This window comes from Anarhichas minor, unplaced genomic scaffold (genome assembly GCF_050575085.1).
Source record: "Anarhichas minor isolate MPS153535 unplaced genomic scaffold, ASM5057508v1 ptg000026l, whole genome shotgun sequence".
In the NCBI taxonomy this organism is placed as follows: domain Eukaryota; kingdom Metazoa; phylum Chordata; class Actinopteri; order Perciformes; family Anarhichadidae; genus Anarhichas; species Anarhichas minor.
The window spans coordinates 17,133,773-17,149,572 of NW_027466472.1; the positions used below are offsets into that span (position 1 = coordinate 17,133,773).

Below are 15,800 nucleotides of genomic sequence, written 5' to 3' on the forward strand. Positions count from 1 at the left end.
TTTTCATAGCAATTACCACAGCTGTATGTGAGCTGCTCCCAGCTTTCCAGTCCCTATTTTTAGTCCTTTTGTTGTTCCTCTCCGTTTTACCTCCTTTGATTAGCAAACAACACTTCAGAGATTCATCCAAGCTCCAGTGTACAAAGTCAGCTCATTTACAATGCAGCTGTTCTCCAAGTATTTCGCCCTCATTATTAGCATGCCCGTTTTCTCACAATGCGCGGCGTCCCCAGATACTGGAAACACCGCTCCTCCCCCCCTCCTCCATCCTCACTTGAGAAATTTCTCTCTCAGTACTTGCTCTGTTTAATATGTTAGCATGGCTCCTCTGCATTCCGCTCTCACTCTGTCTGATCTGCCGTGCTGATTGATATCACCCGCGATTTGTCAACCAGATGCCTCATCAGCACAGGCTGACACATTGGGGTTACGTTGGAGCGCTCCCTCCTTTGCATCAGTACCCGTACCTCAGACTGACAGACAGGCTGTACGATGCAATCTTACTTGTTACTCGTAGGCGGCTGATTGTCTTAAAACATGCAAAATGTGTGGGAAGTGCATGCTGCTCTTGTCAGCTGCCGAGTAAAAGGGATATTACAACTTCTGTAACTGATTAAAGATGACTTGAGCTGCTGATCGCTCTGAGCACTATAAAGTATCATTTTTAATAGAGTGAGGACCACACACTGGTTTATAATGACCACCACTATATTGGGGTAAAGGCAGAAAACTCTGACAGAGGACAAATAAAAGCAGAACTATCTGCGTTTTCTTTTATAATTTGGGTGAACTGGCCCTTTAAGAGCATTTTACAAACCTGCATTTGAGCATTTAATACAAATGTTCAAAATGCAATCACTTGGATGAGTGGAACCAAAAAATAAATGCAATTTAAAAATGACATGGATTACCTTTTTTCCGTTACATTTCTGATTTGGGAAGACCAGCAGGATTACTTCCTGGATTAGCTCTTGAGGCTGCAAATTAGCAGCTGGATCCAGAAATATAGCCTGCAAAAGAATGTTCTTTTCTTACTTCTCCTAATTGATTTTCTTTAATCGTGAAGGGAAATGGCATGAGAAGAATAAAACATATGGAAAACCAGCAAGAAAAAAATCATACCACAAAGTGAATGCTGCTGAAGTTACAGGCAACACAATCGCATGGCGTCAGTTGAAAAGCCTTAAATTGTGCTCTGTCTGTTTTAATCTTATACTAGCGGGGATTGCTTTAGGGGGAAAGCACTGAATCACCTTTATAGAGTTCAACCAGTTAAATATTCTGCCTCAATTAATTTCTTTCTAATTCGTTTTCTTTCCTCGACAGCACCCTTGCGAGATAATTACTGCCCTTAAGAGCAACTCTGCTTAAAAAAGGTTTTGTGCTCCTATAACAACAATCTCCATAAAGATATTGCATTATTAATTGATAATGCTGCAGGATAGCAAGATAGTGAGCCGTGACTGCTGTAATATAGAGCCTGTATATGGCAATATAGTGGTCTGTCAGCCTTGTGTAATATACTATATGTGAATGCACTGGCAGTGGAGTAAATTGTTTTTAAGGGCAGTGTCTGCAGCACGAGAACGAAGACAGTCACGCAGGTGTTTCACATTAACAATCAGCGTTCCCCAGAAAGTGCAGTGGTTTGGGCCAAAAATGTTTCGATTCACTCAATCTTGCTGATTTAAAATGTATAACTCCATTTTTGTTTCATATTGTGCCTTACGTGTACCCACTGCAATTAGGAACTGCCAGTTAGTGGCATGTCAATTATCATATTTCCCTGTCCGCGTGATGGGAATTCTTTAAACATACACCAGACAATCAAAGCTCACACACAGGGAGAAGCGGCTCACGGTCCACTGGTCCCCCTACAGGGATACAGGAGCAGGATATTCGCAGTACTGGGAGAGGCATATTTTAATGAGACAAAATGTCAGTCTCCTCGATATTAACAGTGCCACGCTGTTTACCTTTTGAAGGTCATACACACCCACACAGGTGTTTCCAATTCCGGCTGATTACACCTCTGCTCAGGTTCAAAGAGGGCAGTTATTGCAGGCTTTTTTTCACAGCAGATGTTTTCAATATGTCATAGTTGGAAAAGCACAGGTGATCATGATAACATTAACGAGGGCTCGGTTCTATTCAGGTGTCCCAGTAAGCCGGGACATGGTGCCAGGGAGCCACTATTCGCAAAAGCAGGACCCTGAAACCAAACAGAACGCCGCCATCTTTCATTTTTATTAATTTACACCTGTCAGAATGTCTTCCGTGGAAAAGGCTTATGATAAAGATGTCATTTGTCCCACCTTACATTGTGTGTGCAGCAAAGAATGAGTCAGAGAGATGCAGTGTCTGTGCATGCTCATGCTGAGAAGAGGTCTAGTCAGCCAGAGTAATTAAAAGCCCCTGTGTGGGTTTAACATGGGTTTGCAGAGCCTTAGAAGTAAAATGTGAGACAAATTGGGGGGAAATGTGAGGACGTAGCACAAGGTTATCAATCATCTGCATGCAGGATGATAGCTCCTTGCTGAGATCTATTTTACTATTTGGTTGAAATGGGCATCAAATCACACAGGACAGAGGACTACTTTTTTAGAATTAAACATCTAAATCCCAAATGACCTCCCCGTTTTCTTCCTCCTCCTCTGTACCACTTCATTCCATCATCTCCAAGTCATTTTTTTCTCTGGTAAGAGCACAGTGGCGCTGAGGGATGGGAGGAAAGAAGCAAGACTGAAAACGTTCCGGTATCCTCTCAAAGATGTGTTACCTGACATAGCATTAATGAAAACATGCAGGATGGAGGCTGGCATCTAATTTCAAGCTACCTCAGTTAAAGTTCAAACTCAGGCAGTAGCATTATTTCTAAGCCGGGTGAGACCTGGCTACAGCAATGTTATACTTTCTAAAAACCAAAAATAACGCCTCACAAATTTTCAGAGAACTGAAATCATAGCTCTCAAAAAAACATTGTGAATATTCTCAAAGCTTGCAGAGATGGCACAGTTCACTGAATCTGTTGAACAATTTAAACGAGAAAAAGAAATGCAGCTTCACAGCCTTCTGTTTACTCGGGGAACATAAACCCCTATAGAAATCAAACATCAGAGACCATCAACAGAGTGCAAATATTCCAGCACCCTATGGAAGACCTGCTCTAATGAGAGATATATGCAGAGAAGTTGCAAGAGCAGCAGTCGCTGAGCTCCTATCTAACATGTTGTCGTAACACTGTTCAGTGTAATCAGCTCTGCTATCAGCACTCTGCCGCACAGAATCCTCCCAGGAGAAACATGCAGATTCTTTTATCCTTCATCAAAAGCTTGTGAGCAGCCGGTCCCCAATCTGCTGCTGTTTTGAGGCTGTTTTGAGGCTGTTTAGAATTGTCTCAAAACCTATGTTCCTGTCTTGTTTTTAAGGAGGCGTTGGTCACATGAAGATGCTCACCGGGTCCCTTAAATGTTGTCCCAGAGGAGTCTCCTCCAGAAGGTCTTTGATAAAGTTAATCCCAGCATTTTATCAGTCACAAACAGCTCTCTGGTCACTGGTATTTATGCAGTTTCAAGTTTAAGAATCCAGCCTTGATCCCTTAATCCCATACACCTAACTTTTAAATGCTGTTTTTGTCAAGTTACTTTGAGCCAACTGAAATTAGAGACCTATTTAATTAAGACAGCAGATGAAGATCACCCCACAACCTTTGTTGTTTGACGTTTCATGATACATTAAACGTGCGTGCAATGTTAAAAAGAAAATAATTATCCCTAACCCTGCAAACAAGCTGTGATAAAACCCACTGCATGCTTTCAGTAAATAACACTAAATAACATAGCATGGCATTTAAAGAGCTAAATATTGTTTGTGTGGAGACCAAAACAAAACATCCCCAGTGATAAAATGTCATATGTTCTGCTTTGTGTTTTAGGTAACTTCATCTGGTACTTTTTTGTGTTCCTGTGACATTTCCCTCAGGTATTTCTGTGCAACTCAGAGGCTTGTGTGGAATTTTGGGGCACCTACCACAGGAATGTAGCACATGTTCTGTGGTAATTCACCACATGTTCTGCATGTGGTATGGTCCTGTGGTAAATCTATCAAGAATACCTCACAAGTCTCCGAGGACTGGAATAGGACCCCTGGAAAACATCACGTGAACACTTGATAAATACAGGAATTGTGGTACATGGGGTACGGGCGTATGGTAGTTTAGTGACTCTCTTTACACAATGTCAAAAATGAAGGTCTTGTCTTTATTTAGGATGTGTTCACATTATGCTTATTCTTTCCGATGTCATCACTCTTTCGTCAGCTCACCTCATCATCCCTCAAAGGTCTGATGTGTGCTTCTAAGCTCTCTGACACCGCTGTAGACCATATAACACACTAACATCTAGTGTTGTGATGTCATTCTATTTGTGAGTACATAATAAAGCTGGCAGGTTCCCTCTGTATTAATAAACTGTAACTGTTGCCTCTGAGGAAAGAAAGGAGAAAAGGATCCATCCCCAAAGCCTGTGAAGGATAAACCTATTAACAGCACTGCACTGATAAATATAGGGACAAGGTGACGGCATCCATGGTGATTATGTGGGGATCAACATATGCTCCCAGGTTAAGAATGGTGATAAAACCTCCGCTAAGTAATGCTCAAATGGACCTTAAAGGTCCCACAGAGTGACCTTCACCATCCACAAAGCGGCTTCACCGACACGGCACAACCGATCGTAGTTTTGCTTCTTTGATGTCCGTCTGTGATAGCCTGCTAATCAAACTCAATTGCCAGTTTGTTTCAGCTCATTCGTTCACTCTATTTGAATCGCTGAACGATATTAAGATTGTGTTAAATTCTTCCTCTTTATAGTTTTCGTTTCTCCCAGGACATACATTCGAACATTTAACACTGCCGTCATAATTTGCCATATACGTTAAAATGTGTCACCATTTTAAACAATCCCATATTCTATGTCTATTTTTTAATATATATATATATATATATTGAACCACCAATTCTTTTTTATTATCTTTCTCTGGTTTTTAATGGGCCTCTGAGGGTCTTAAGTGTTCACCTCCTTAGGCAGTGGATGTCCTGTCCCCATGAAGGACCTTCTGATAGCTTTTTAATACGATGCGAGCCTAAAATATAGACTGGCAGGACACCAAGATTTTTTTAATGTTAAGAAAGATTAATATCAATGAAAACCTCAAACATAAAGATTTAACCGAAGCTTAAAAATGACACATTACATGACTCAAGCAACTTTTTCTTTATAGTTTTTTACATCACAGGAAGTCATTCATGCAGCGTTTTTGACTCTTGACTCTTTTTTTGGTCCCAAACTTGTCATTGCCCCAGGAGCTAGAGAGTTATCGAGCTGCCACCTGAATAAGTCATACATTTCATATTCTCTTTCAGACACATATCAATAAATAACTCTTATAAATCGCTTATATGTCAAGGAGGCCCACGTGGGGGGCCCGATCCCTGGATTGAGAAACCTCCACACTAGAGGCTCAGTTTTAATTATGTATCGCCCCACAGCTGCTTTATGTCAGTCTTCTGTCAGCACAACCTCAGAGAAGTGACTCAGCCTCTGAGAGATACGTTACGATTCTGCATTTAAATGCTCACTCAGCACCAGCCACTTACAGAAAAGCCCGTTCCTGGAGAAACATGATCTTCATCTCGCAGGTCTCACCTCACAGATTACATATTTTCAAATTTGTTGTAAAGGCTCTCTCGCTCACACATACTGGCACAGCTTGGTCCCTTTGGTTTCCATCTTTAATAACCAGTATATCCTAATGAATGATTAGATAGTTGGCCTTGTGAAAGTTCCTCACTTAGGGAGCAGAGAAGACTCAAACGAACAGCCTGACAGTACTTTACTTCAGCCAAGTACACAAACACTGTCTTGTTACACCTCACCAAGGGCCAAGCTGCTATTTGGGGGTTAAAATAAGTCGTTTAGATACCATGGATGACACAGAACATGCCTTCTCTCTCAGTCCATTCAGGTTTTATTCAAACAGCTTTTATAGATCTTTTGGTAGAATCAACTGTGAAGTTTTGTATGATGAAATGGATGTTTAAAAATAACGTTTAGCCTATTTTTCTCTCATGAAAATCACCAGCTGGAGGTGTCAGTTGTCCTACTCTCTGACATACTTCTAGACTGGTAGCCTATTATATAATACCAAGAGCTCATTGCTGTCTTGTCTGTAAAAAACATTATCGACATTTTTGTTGAAATTCTGATTACATCCTGAGAACCATCAATGTATAAAATGCTCTGACAAAAAAAAAAAAAAGAAAAAATCCTGCATTTGTGGCTGTTTCCGGACTGTGTGGAGCCCGTCCAATCATTTCATTCGGCCTGGATGTAATGATTGGACGAGCTACCTGCCTGTCTACATACCTACTTATGCATATTCTGCACGTGTTAAAATGACCGGTGCACTCATTGCGTGTCAACAGAGTCTTCCACAAGCTGCTAGCTTAACAATTGTGAGTACTAACAACAGCCATGTTCGCTGTTTACATTCATTATGATATGTTTACTTTCATAATGATTATTTTGCGGGGAGGGGCTTTGGCCTCAAGTGGTGCCGACTTGGCAACTTTATTGCTAGCTTTAGCAACTTTTGGATGCTAGCTACTTTCATTGGAAAAGAGCTGCAAAACTGGGTTGGGTTTTCGGTTGGATATTTTTTTCTAAATCTAGCATACTCTTGCTAGTTTCTCATTATTACCAACCCTGCCAGGAGTATTTCACTCAATCAAAACATATTTTAAAGTAGTTGTTAGCGAGCGGGTTGAGGGTTCGAAACCGCCGTCCGGCCCTTCTGTGTGCGGAGTGTTTTCTGCGGGTCCTGCGACTTTCCCCCCACAGTCCAGAGACGTGCAGGTAAACATAACAGGAATTGCGTGTATGGTTGTCTGTCTCTATCATGACTGCGATCTCTATGTGTCAGGCCGGGGATTGAGCGGCTTCCTGCCCAGGGTGTGGACCTAATTTACTGCTCATCACGCCCAATGTCAGCCTGGATCGATTCCACCCCCCTCCCCGGCGATCCCTGCGTTTATAATGGATGGAACTTTTTCAGCTCCAACAAAACATAAAGTGCCCATCGCATTTTACTAAACAGCATTTGCAGCACAGTCGATGAGCTGCAGACAGACTGTTGCAGACATGCCCAATATTTACCCAATGATTGCCTTTATTTTCCCCCTGTGGAAGAGCACTGCCATTAGAGTGAAATGCTGGAGGTAACGAGGCAGATATTAGACATTTGGACTCTGCACTATGCAATCGTTATTTGGCTATGGGGCACTTGGTTTGTGCTGCACAAGATGTTTGGGGAATTCTGCTGCACACTATCTTCCTGTGTGTTTTCAGGTTTCAGCCCCTTAACTACAAAACTTGTAGCATACACTTTACATTTGTGCTGACCGTTCACAATTGCATTGCATGTTTTGGTGGTCTCCATTCATTGCTGTGTGATGTGAAAATGATCTTGAAAGATGCTGATATTGTGTAATCCGCTACAGTGAAGTCTGCTTTCATTTTTAAACCAGATTTATATTATCGTTGCACTTTGATACAGTCTGCACAGCTTAGTCTCATACTGTGAATTTGATACGAATGTGAACGGACATGTCAGATCAGGAAACAGGGTTTTGTACCAGTTCCAGTCACAGATCGCATTCTCTTACTCCGTCAAGTGATAGTTAGTTTAAAACAGGAAGGTACATCTTGGCCTAAAGAAAAGTGAAAAGAATGTCCGCCCGAACAGGGACTTGAACCCTGGACCCTCAGATTAAAAGTCTGATGCTCTACCGACTGAGCTATCCGGGCTCTGTCTGCGTGCTGACGTATGACTTATAAAAATCTTAATGACATTGTTGAACACGTTGGTTTTAGGCAATTATTGTAATAAAGTATAGCAGCACTTAGAGCAGCGCATACTGTGTAGAGTAGACACAATAGCTGTGTCCCAATTCAGCGGCAGAACATCAAGTGATGGTTTGGAAAACAAATATTACAAGAGGAAATGGTAAGAAATACATTACATAAGCAGTTCAAAAACAGAGCACAATATGAAACTATTGGACTACTATGACAAATTACTATAACAATATTATTATTATAAATATGTTATTATAATATGAAGGATTTAGAGACTGTACTCTACCGCCATCGAGCGGCGACGCCGCGCACTACAGGTCTATATCGCCTACGTCATATAATAATAAGGAAGTAGCGGCTAAACAAACAGCACGAGTCTGGTAGATTCTTTTGGGCGGCGAATTTTTCTTTTATTAAACGTTTTAAATGTCTCAATGTGAGCACTGAAGACCAAAACAAGACAATCTTCTCGCCTCCGCCGGCTCATTCTGTTGTAACTCGATGAGTTGTTGTTATTATCCTTTGTTGGGCTCTCCCTGTGATTTATGAAGGAGCTCTATGGAGAGATACTCGCTCCAGAGAGTCATCGGTGAGGGGTCCTTCGGCCGGGCTTTGTTAGTCCGGTGTAAAAGCAGTCAGGAGAAGTATGTGGTCAAGGAAGTCCAGCTGCCAAAGGTTTGTGCAAACAGAGATATAGCTGCTACTGTAGCTTTCCCCCCACCTGTGAAGTAACTCAACTTGAACAGAATCCCCCCAACGCAGCAAGCCTTTCTGGTAACAATCATTGTAGTAATAAAATAGGGTATTAAGGGAGGAGATGTTGGATTTGCACCACCCTGCTGCAGACTACTTTATTCCAGACTGTTATGTCCCTGGGGTAGGATATGGAAATGTCTCTGCGCTGATAACCTACCGGATTGTGGCCTAGCGCAGAGACGTGGAGGCTGATTGTTTTGGCATAATAGAGAATGCATCCATGCTTGTATTTTGCATTTTTATAGAATCCCTCTAAATTGGAGAATTCGAGGAGGGAAGCCATCCTGCTGTCCAGAATGAAACATCCTAACATTGTGGCCTTCAGGGAGGCATTCGAAGGTATTCACGGCGCTAACTCTCTTCTAACAAGACGGTACAGTTATTACGGTTCGGACTGCAGGATAGACGGTGTGGTTGTGTTTGTTCAGCTGACGACCTCCTGTGTATTGTTATGGAGTACTGCAGCGGAGGAGACCTGCTCCAGAGGATCCGGCAGCAGAAAACTACGCAGTTCTGTGTTGACGATGTAAGCCTCGACCTCCTGCAAATATTCTCACTGTTTTAATGTTTCACATGATGTTTAATGTGTTCCGTGTTTTGTTTTATCTTTTCTTTCCAGATCTTGAGGTGGTTTGCTCAAATGTGTGCCGCCGCGCTGCATATCCACGATAGACGGGTTTTGCACAGAGATCTGAAGTCCAAGGTGCAGTAGTTTATAGCTACTATACGTCTAAAATGGTTACCACACATCGAACAGACATTACGAACCCATGAGGAAGATCAGATTTTCTGTGAGTCGGAACAGGAAGTCGATAATTCAGTTTATTGCTTGGATGCATGTTGATGAAATCTCATTAGTGCGAGAGGCCGTGGAGTGAAATGAACAACGGTGAAATTGCTGATTGAGATAAGATCACAGCATCGCCTCCCACTTATGCATAATGTCATCATTTTGGCTGCTCTTGTTTTGGCCTCGTGTCAAAGTCATGACTTCTTTTTCATTTCCGTCCTCAGAACATCTTCCTGACAGATAATGGGACAATCAAGCTCGGGGACTTTGGCTCAGCGTGTATTCTGAACAGGTACAGGAAGAGAAGAGGCAGCGATTTATAGTTTGCCTCTTTGCTGCCGCTACATTTGTGCTCTGACCAATTTTTTTTGTGATTGTGTTGCAGCTCAAAGGCGTACGCTCACACATATGTTGGGACACCGTACTATGTGGCTCCGGAAATCTGGGACAACAAGCCATACAACAATAAGAGGTATCGCACCGTGTTCGTTTGACGGGTTCCTCCATGTTCTACGGAACACGTTCAAATAGAAATAAGATTAAACCTTAATAACTTTGGATCCATGCCCATTTGAGGAAATTGGGTCATTTTAACAGGAAGTATTAATTGGGTAAAGAAAGAAAAAAAGAAACCCCCAATTATAGAACAACAAAGGAAAAGCTGAGGGATAAATATGATTGGTAAAATGTGGTACGGAGGGCCGTGTACATGAACACAGTGTCCAGGCTAATGTTGCTGTATTGAGGAAGACTATGCACACTAGTCTATTTATATTGATGCTTATAAGGTGTCTGCAGAATGTGCACATGTTATTTACGTTATTGACCATATGTGCAGAAAATTTGCAATATTAATTCCCAGAAGGGAAATTTAGCCTGACAAGAAACAGAAGGGAAATGGAGCGAAAGGCTCCTCCGTCTTCCTCGGAGTGACATTCAACAGGAAGTATCCACCTCCTGTGTACGGCCGTGCCTTCCTTCCTCCTGACTGAGGCTGCAGAGGAGCCGTTTAGGGCTGAATGGAGATGAGCTACTGCTCGTTCTCCTTATGATTGAAGCGCGTGGCGGGGACGGTACCGATTACCTTTTGGGCTCCCCAGCTGGCATCTGTTCCCACGGGGCCGTTGTGCTTCGCTCTGGCTCCATCTCCTGGTGTCTGTTGACCCGAGGTGTGAAACGGCACAATACAGAAATATACTGTACACACTCTGTTTTCTTTACACAATTACTGCGTAGCTACTAGCACTAACAATTTCCCAAAATCCAGTCATTCAAATTTTAAAGGACAATTGAATGTACAGACTTTTTAACGAAGAATAAAACTCCTCATGATGTTTCCAAAGTCTGTGTTCTCAGCTCGGCGGTGATTATGTAACTCGTGCGTGGGCTAACCCGTCTTGTCTTACCTTCGTGACCGTGCCAGTACATGACTAATGTCTGGAGTGAATGAATAACCACCTCTGTGTTTGTGTGTCCTGCAGCGACGTGTGGGCTCTGGGCTGCGTTCTCTACGAGCTCTGCACCCTGCAACACCCGGTACTTCCCCCTCCCTCCCTCCTCTCTCGCCGTGTTCCACGACTTTGACTGCGGGCCTCTCTCCAAATATTGTCAATGACTCATTGTGTGCAACATTCCTGCTGTCATCTCGCGTCACAGCGACATACTGTAAAAGCTTTGTTGTGGAATGATGGGAGGCCCGGTGTCTTCAGCTGATTTCCATCATCTGCTGTGTATTTTGTTTTTTAAACATGGTTTGTTGTCCCGGAGATTCCTCACGCCTCCGCTCTTGTGTCTAGTTCCAGGCATCCAGCTGGAGGAGCCTGATCCTTAAGGTGTGCCGGGGCGCGTACCCTCCACTCCCCAATCGCCTGCCCTACGAGCTGCAGTACTTGCTCAAGCAGATGTTTAAGACGAACCCAAAAGACAGGCCGTCCCTGCACAGCATCCTGACCTCTCACCGCGCCTCCAGACTCCTGCGTACGCACCTGCCCTCCCAGGTACAGACGCAGTCGGCACCTGTGCACTTAGAAGTGCCGTTCCCTGCGGTTTGAGCTTCACGCCTGGTGACAGCCACTCAAAACAGTTGAAACCAGACGTGATTTAACGGCCGCTCATCCGTCAGTACGGCAACGCTGTCACAACACGGTGTCAAAGTGAAAATTTAAACTCTTACACAATTTCCCCAGCTGAGGTGACCCCCGTGCGGAATCTGCCCTTTGGCAAGGCGCTGTTAGTTCAGATGGCCGTGGCGCTCATGTTATGTGTTGTGATTTACTGCAGCGCTTTGAACCTTATTACAGGCGCTGGAGACGCAGGAGCAGGGGAGGCGCACGGGTCGATGGAACAGAGAGGAGGGAAAGAAGGTGGCTGATCTTCTGGGAGAGAGGAGTTTAATAAAAACGTCGACATGTGAAGGTAGAGTCCAAATTAACAGCGTTGTCAAGAAAATATGATTTACTGCTGCGATGCCGGGAGAGCCACATCCCAGACATTTTTGTGAAGACCGCTAGGAATATGTGGTTGTCAGGACCCTACTGAAAACAATAAATATATATTAAGTATCCTAAGTAACCTCTTTCCTCAGGAGTGGGTTCCCCCGAAGCCCAGTGTGAAAGCAGAGAGCCAGGACCTAGAAAGCGCTGGGCCGCTGGGCCGTCAGACACTGTGCGGCAGATGTTGGCCAATGCCAGCCTCGTCTCATCATCTGACAGCATGGCATCGACCGACCGGGCCTTCGCAGCTTCCACTCATGGAGGTATGATAGCAGTAGCAGCGTTTTCACTTCCTGGAAGCTCGGTAGAATGACGTGCAGTGTCAGAGTGTATATCAGCTGTGTGTCCCTGTTTGTCCCGGGTGTTGTCAGAGGAGCCAGAGGACAGCAGGCAGAGGAGACGATGGGACAGGGATCCTCCTGAGAGGCTTCTGAGTCTGTTGGAGAAGGCCCGGCTGAGCAGAGCCTTCAGCACCTTTTTAATAAACACGGGAGGTCTGTTGAAATCTGAATACGTGTTAATAAGTCATTTCCCTCCTGATAGGAATACGTCGTATGCCACCGTCGTGGGTGATATAAACAGTCCTCTGGGGGGGTTCTCTTTTTCAGTTGAGGACCCTCTGGTGGGACCCCTCTCCCAGCCACAGGGGGACGACACTGACGGTGGTGAGCCTGAAGTGGCCGTAGACGAGGAGCGTCTGCAGTCGCGCTCTGATGACGAGGACACGTAAGTAACTCTTCTTACTTACCCTTATCTCCTCTGTCTGGTACAGTAGCTGTAGGCTTCTGCTTTTATTCTATTCTAATATACATTACTCACAATGACATTCACATTGAATATGAATGTACAAAGGGAGGTTTGTATGAGTCTCTGATGACTGTTGAATGTACAGTTTTTTTGTATGACTTCTAATATGAAAACAAAGTCAAATTGTTTGTTCATCTCGCTTCACAGAGACTTTGAGGAAGAATCTCCGTGTGACTGGATGGATGAAGCTGAGAAGATGTTTTCAGAACACTAAAGCCTCATTTGTGCTGAGCCGACACAATCGCAAGGTGTTTACATTCACTAAAGGCGCTAAATCATTTCACATCATGTACGCAAGACCAGGTCTTGATCCGATAAATGAGGACCAACTTTTATAGCATCTTTATATCCAAGTTTACAAAAAGCCAGTGAAGCTCAGACAGTAACGGTAAGACCGTAGTTTCTGCACATTGAACGTTTCAAGCTCTGCAGTGATCTGTGTGAACCTGAAAGCACTACAGTTTGAGTTGGATATTGTTGAACTTGTCGTAAAAAAATTTTTTACATAAAGATGTTTGAGATGTGTGTGTGTGTGTCTGCCTCCCATTTGATTTTGCACATCTAGCGCGTACCGGTCGAGTTACCAATGATAACATTCCCAGTAGATTGAGGCCGTCTGGAAGCTAATGTTTGCCTTTGTTTGAGAAGCAGGAAATATTACTCAGAGCAGCTGGTCTCCACGGGGTCACGAGCCCGCCCACACCCTCTGATGTCCATATCCCATGCAATATGATAAGTACACGAAACATGACCAGTGACTGGTATTCTTTGTCTTTTACTCCTTGGCGAGACAATAACAACCCCACACAATGGTGCAGATGCTGAGAGGTGACTGCTGGTCTATTTATCTACCACTAGGTGGAGTTGAAATCACTGATGTGAACCGTTTGGAGTGGGTGGGAGCGAGAAACATTAATATAACTAAACCTTTGTTGAAATCCTTTTTAATAGTAAGAATCAGATACAGTCAGATAAATGTGGGAGTGCTCATGCTGCCTGCATCTGAATTAAAGGGACTTTAGTTCTTAGTTATTGGAAGCATACAGACATTTAATGAAAGGGAACAAGTCGAGCCTGTTCCTGTCTTTGTTTTGCCAAATTAGAAGCTCAACAATACGGAGTAGGAGCGGACAAGAGCTTAACCGCATGTTGGTAAAAACTCAAAACGAGCCTCGCCCATGGCAGTTTGGGCTCAACAGGATACTACAGACCCTTGAGTCAACAAAACCATAATGGTGCTGATTCACCATCAACAGTCACACCAGGGATGGATTATCCCGCTGCCAAAGTTGAGGCTGAGGCCTCCCATTGGCTGACTGGAGGACTCCGCGATACACAATCTGCCCACGATGTGTTTTATTGAGGAAGCTCGGGGCCGCAGCTCGCCCCTTATCTTGAAGACACACTGAATCCCCCTCCAGGCCTCACACCCCAGCCCCCTGCTCTTTTGTTTTTTTAATTCTTACTTTATTTCCCCTTGTACCTCCAAAGATGTCCATGTTTAGTAAGGATACAGATAAAGTGGTGTACAACACCACCATACTGTATGTCCTGCAGATAGGAGGGTCTCCCATCAGTGTCCACCACAAACCAGACGGCGTCTTCGTAGTTCAGCCATCTAATGTAAGCTGAGGAGTCTGAGCTCGAATGGTAGAATAAGGATTGTGTTATTAACGTCTGCAATCAAGTTTTTTTTTGGCGGTTTATTGAAGCTCAGTACTTTTTGAGACTGAAATCTGGACTAGCCTTAAGTGTTAAAAAGTGTCGGATATTATAAGTGTCTTCAAATGCTCTTATGTTTATTTATTTAATTTGATCAGATGTTTTCTGATCAAAACAGGAATCTTTTCAATCTTTAAATTGTATTTTACTGAGCAAAATTATTATTATAGCTTTATTAGACACTAATGCGTTGATCAATTTGGCATATTGTGTTGAATTACAAAACAAGTAGTAGTTTGTACAGTATACATTTTTTCTTTCTATGTGCTATATTTCAATTTCCTTATTGATTCTTCACTTTTTTTCCTCCCATCTTTGTTATTCAAATTATTCAGATTCTATTCATATTTTCATGAAGCTCAGTCACGGCATCTGCTGCGGGCATAATAAATAATAGCATCTCACACTATATTGCTGTTATATAATGATAATTAATATAAGAAAAACAACATTAACCATTATAAACAAAGACAGAATGTATTGCAGGACGATTGCTTTGCATGGAATTGTGCAGGTGTTCATGTTATTAAGTCCACACTCTTCAATTATTGGGTATGGGGTGCTGCATGGAAGAAGAAAAAGAAGGTCGTGACTGAACAATTTTCTGAGGTTGCACTTGGAGCCAAACAAGCTGTTGAACATGAGCTTCCTCTCGCAGGAAGGATGTGAAGTCGTGTCTGTTGTATCTCAATGGCTATAAATGGGTCAAAAAAGGAATTTCTCCTTGAATGAATTGCTCCTCTGTGCAGCACTCCTACACCGACCGTTAACAGCAGGGCTGTGAGGTCAAAGTCCAATGAGTTTGATGATACAACTCACTGCACTGACAAGTGAACAATACCATCGTTTCACTTTCTGCGGTAAGAAAACCCTGCGAACTCGCTGCGGTGTTTTTGGTTTTTGGGAGAAGTACATGCGAAACCCACAATGTCCTTGGTTTGAGAACATCGAGCGTCAGCTGAGCAGCTCACGAGTGAAAAAAATCAGTGGAACTGAGGGCCCCGATAGCGCTTCCTCTCTCTCTATCTTTCTCTGTTCAGCTTACCTTGAAGTGTTACTCATTTTAAAACATCCTGCACTACAGTTTGTACTCAGATTGAATCTCTGGCCCCTGCTCAGACATCTAATCTGAAATGCTTCATTGATTTTCTTCCCGCTACATCCTGGTGACCCGTTAGCGTACAATCAAGCAGCTTCCCCTCTTATCAAATGATGCCCAGAAGACCTTTTTATTTTGCTTGTCTGCACATCTCCTTCTGTCATCGCCTACGATGAAATATTGACGCTTGTTGTCTGCAATAATCTCTGTTCCCCTTC

General features: G+C 43.3%; 1 protein-coding gene and 1 non-coding gene across 3 annotated transcripts; one reads left to right on the forward strand and one right to left on the reverse strand.

Moving 5' to 3' along the window:
* Positions 1-7,792: 7,792 nt before the first annotated feature.
* On the reverse strand, positions 7,793-7,865 carry trnak-uuu (transfer RNA lysine (anticodon UUU)). The gene has a single exon. It is a non-coding gene; the product is annotated as a tRNA-Lys (tRNA).
* A 426-nt stretch (positions 7,866-8,291) lies between these two features.
* nek3 (NIMA related kinase 3) lies at positions 8,292-13,271 on the forward strand. Of its 2 annotated transcripts, none has more exons than XM_076100255.1 (13): positions 8,292-8,591; positions 8,918-9,011; positions 9,101-9,198; positions 9,292-9,375; positions 9,687-9,754; positions 9,848-9,934; positions 10,944-10,998; positions 11,259-11,459; positions 11,763-11,877; positions 12,047-12,217; positions 12,326-12,448; positions 12,563-12,680; positions 12,909-13,271. In XM_076100255.1, the coding sequence occupies exons 1-13, from the start codon at positions 8,475-8,477 to the stop codon at positions 12,973-12,975; spliced, it is 1,398 nt and encodes a 465-aa protein (XP_075956370.1). In that variant the 5' UTR covers positions 8,292-8,474; the 3' UTR covers positions 12,976-13,271. The 2 variants fall into 2 exon arrangements, with proteins under 2 accessions (XP_075956370.1, XP_075956371.1); XM_076100256.1 differs by having other exon boundaries at positions 12,050-12,217.
* Positions 13,272-15,800: the final 2,529 nt, after the last annotated feature.

Coding starts and splice junctions, on each gene's coding strand:
- nek3 (XM_076100255.1), top strand. CDS start 8,475: ATGGAGAGATACTCGCTCCAGAGAGTCATCGGTGAGGGGTCCTTCGGC. Junction 8,592..8,917: donor AGGAAGTCCAGCTGCCAAAG/GTTTGTGCAAAC, acceptor GCATTTTTATAG/AATCCCTCTAAATTGGAGAA. Junction 9,935..10,943: donor AAGCCATACAACAATAAGAG/GTATCGCACCGT, acceptor TGTGTCCTGCAG/CGACGTGTGGGCTCTGGGCT.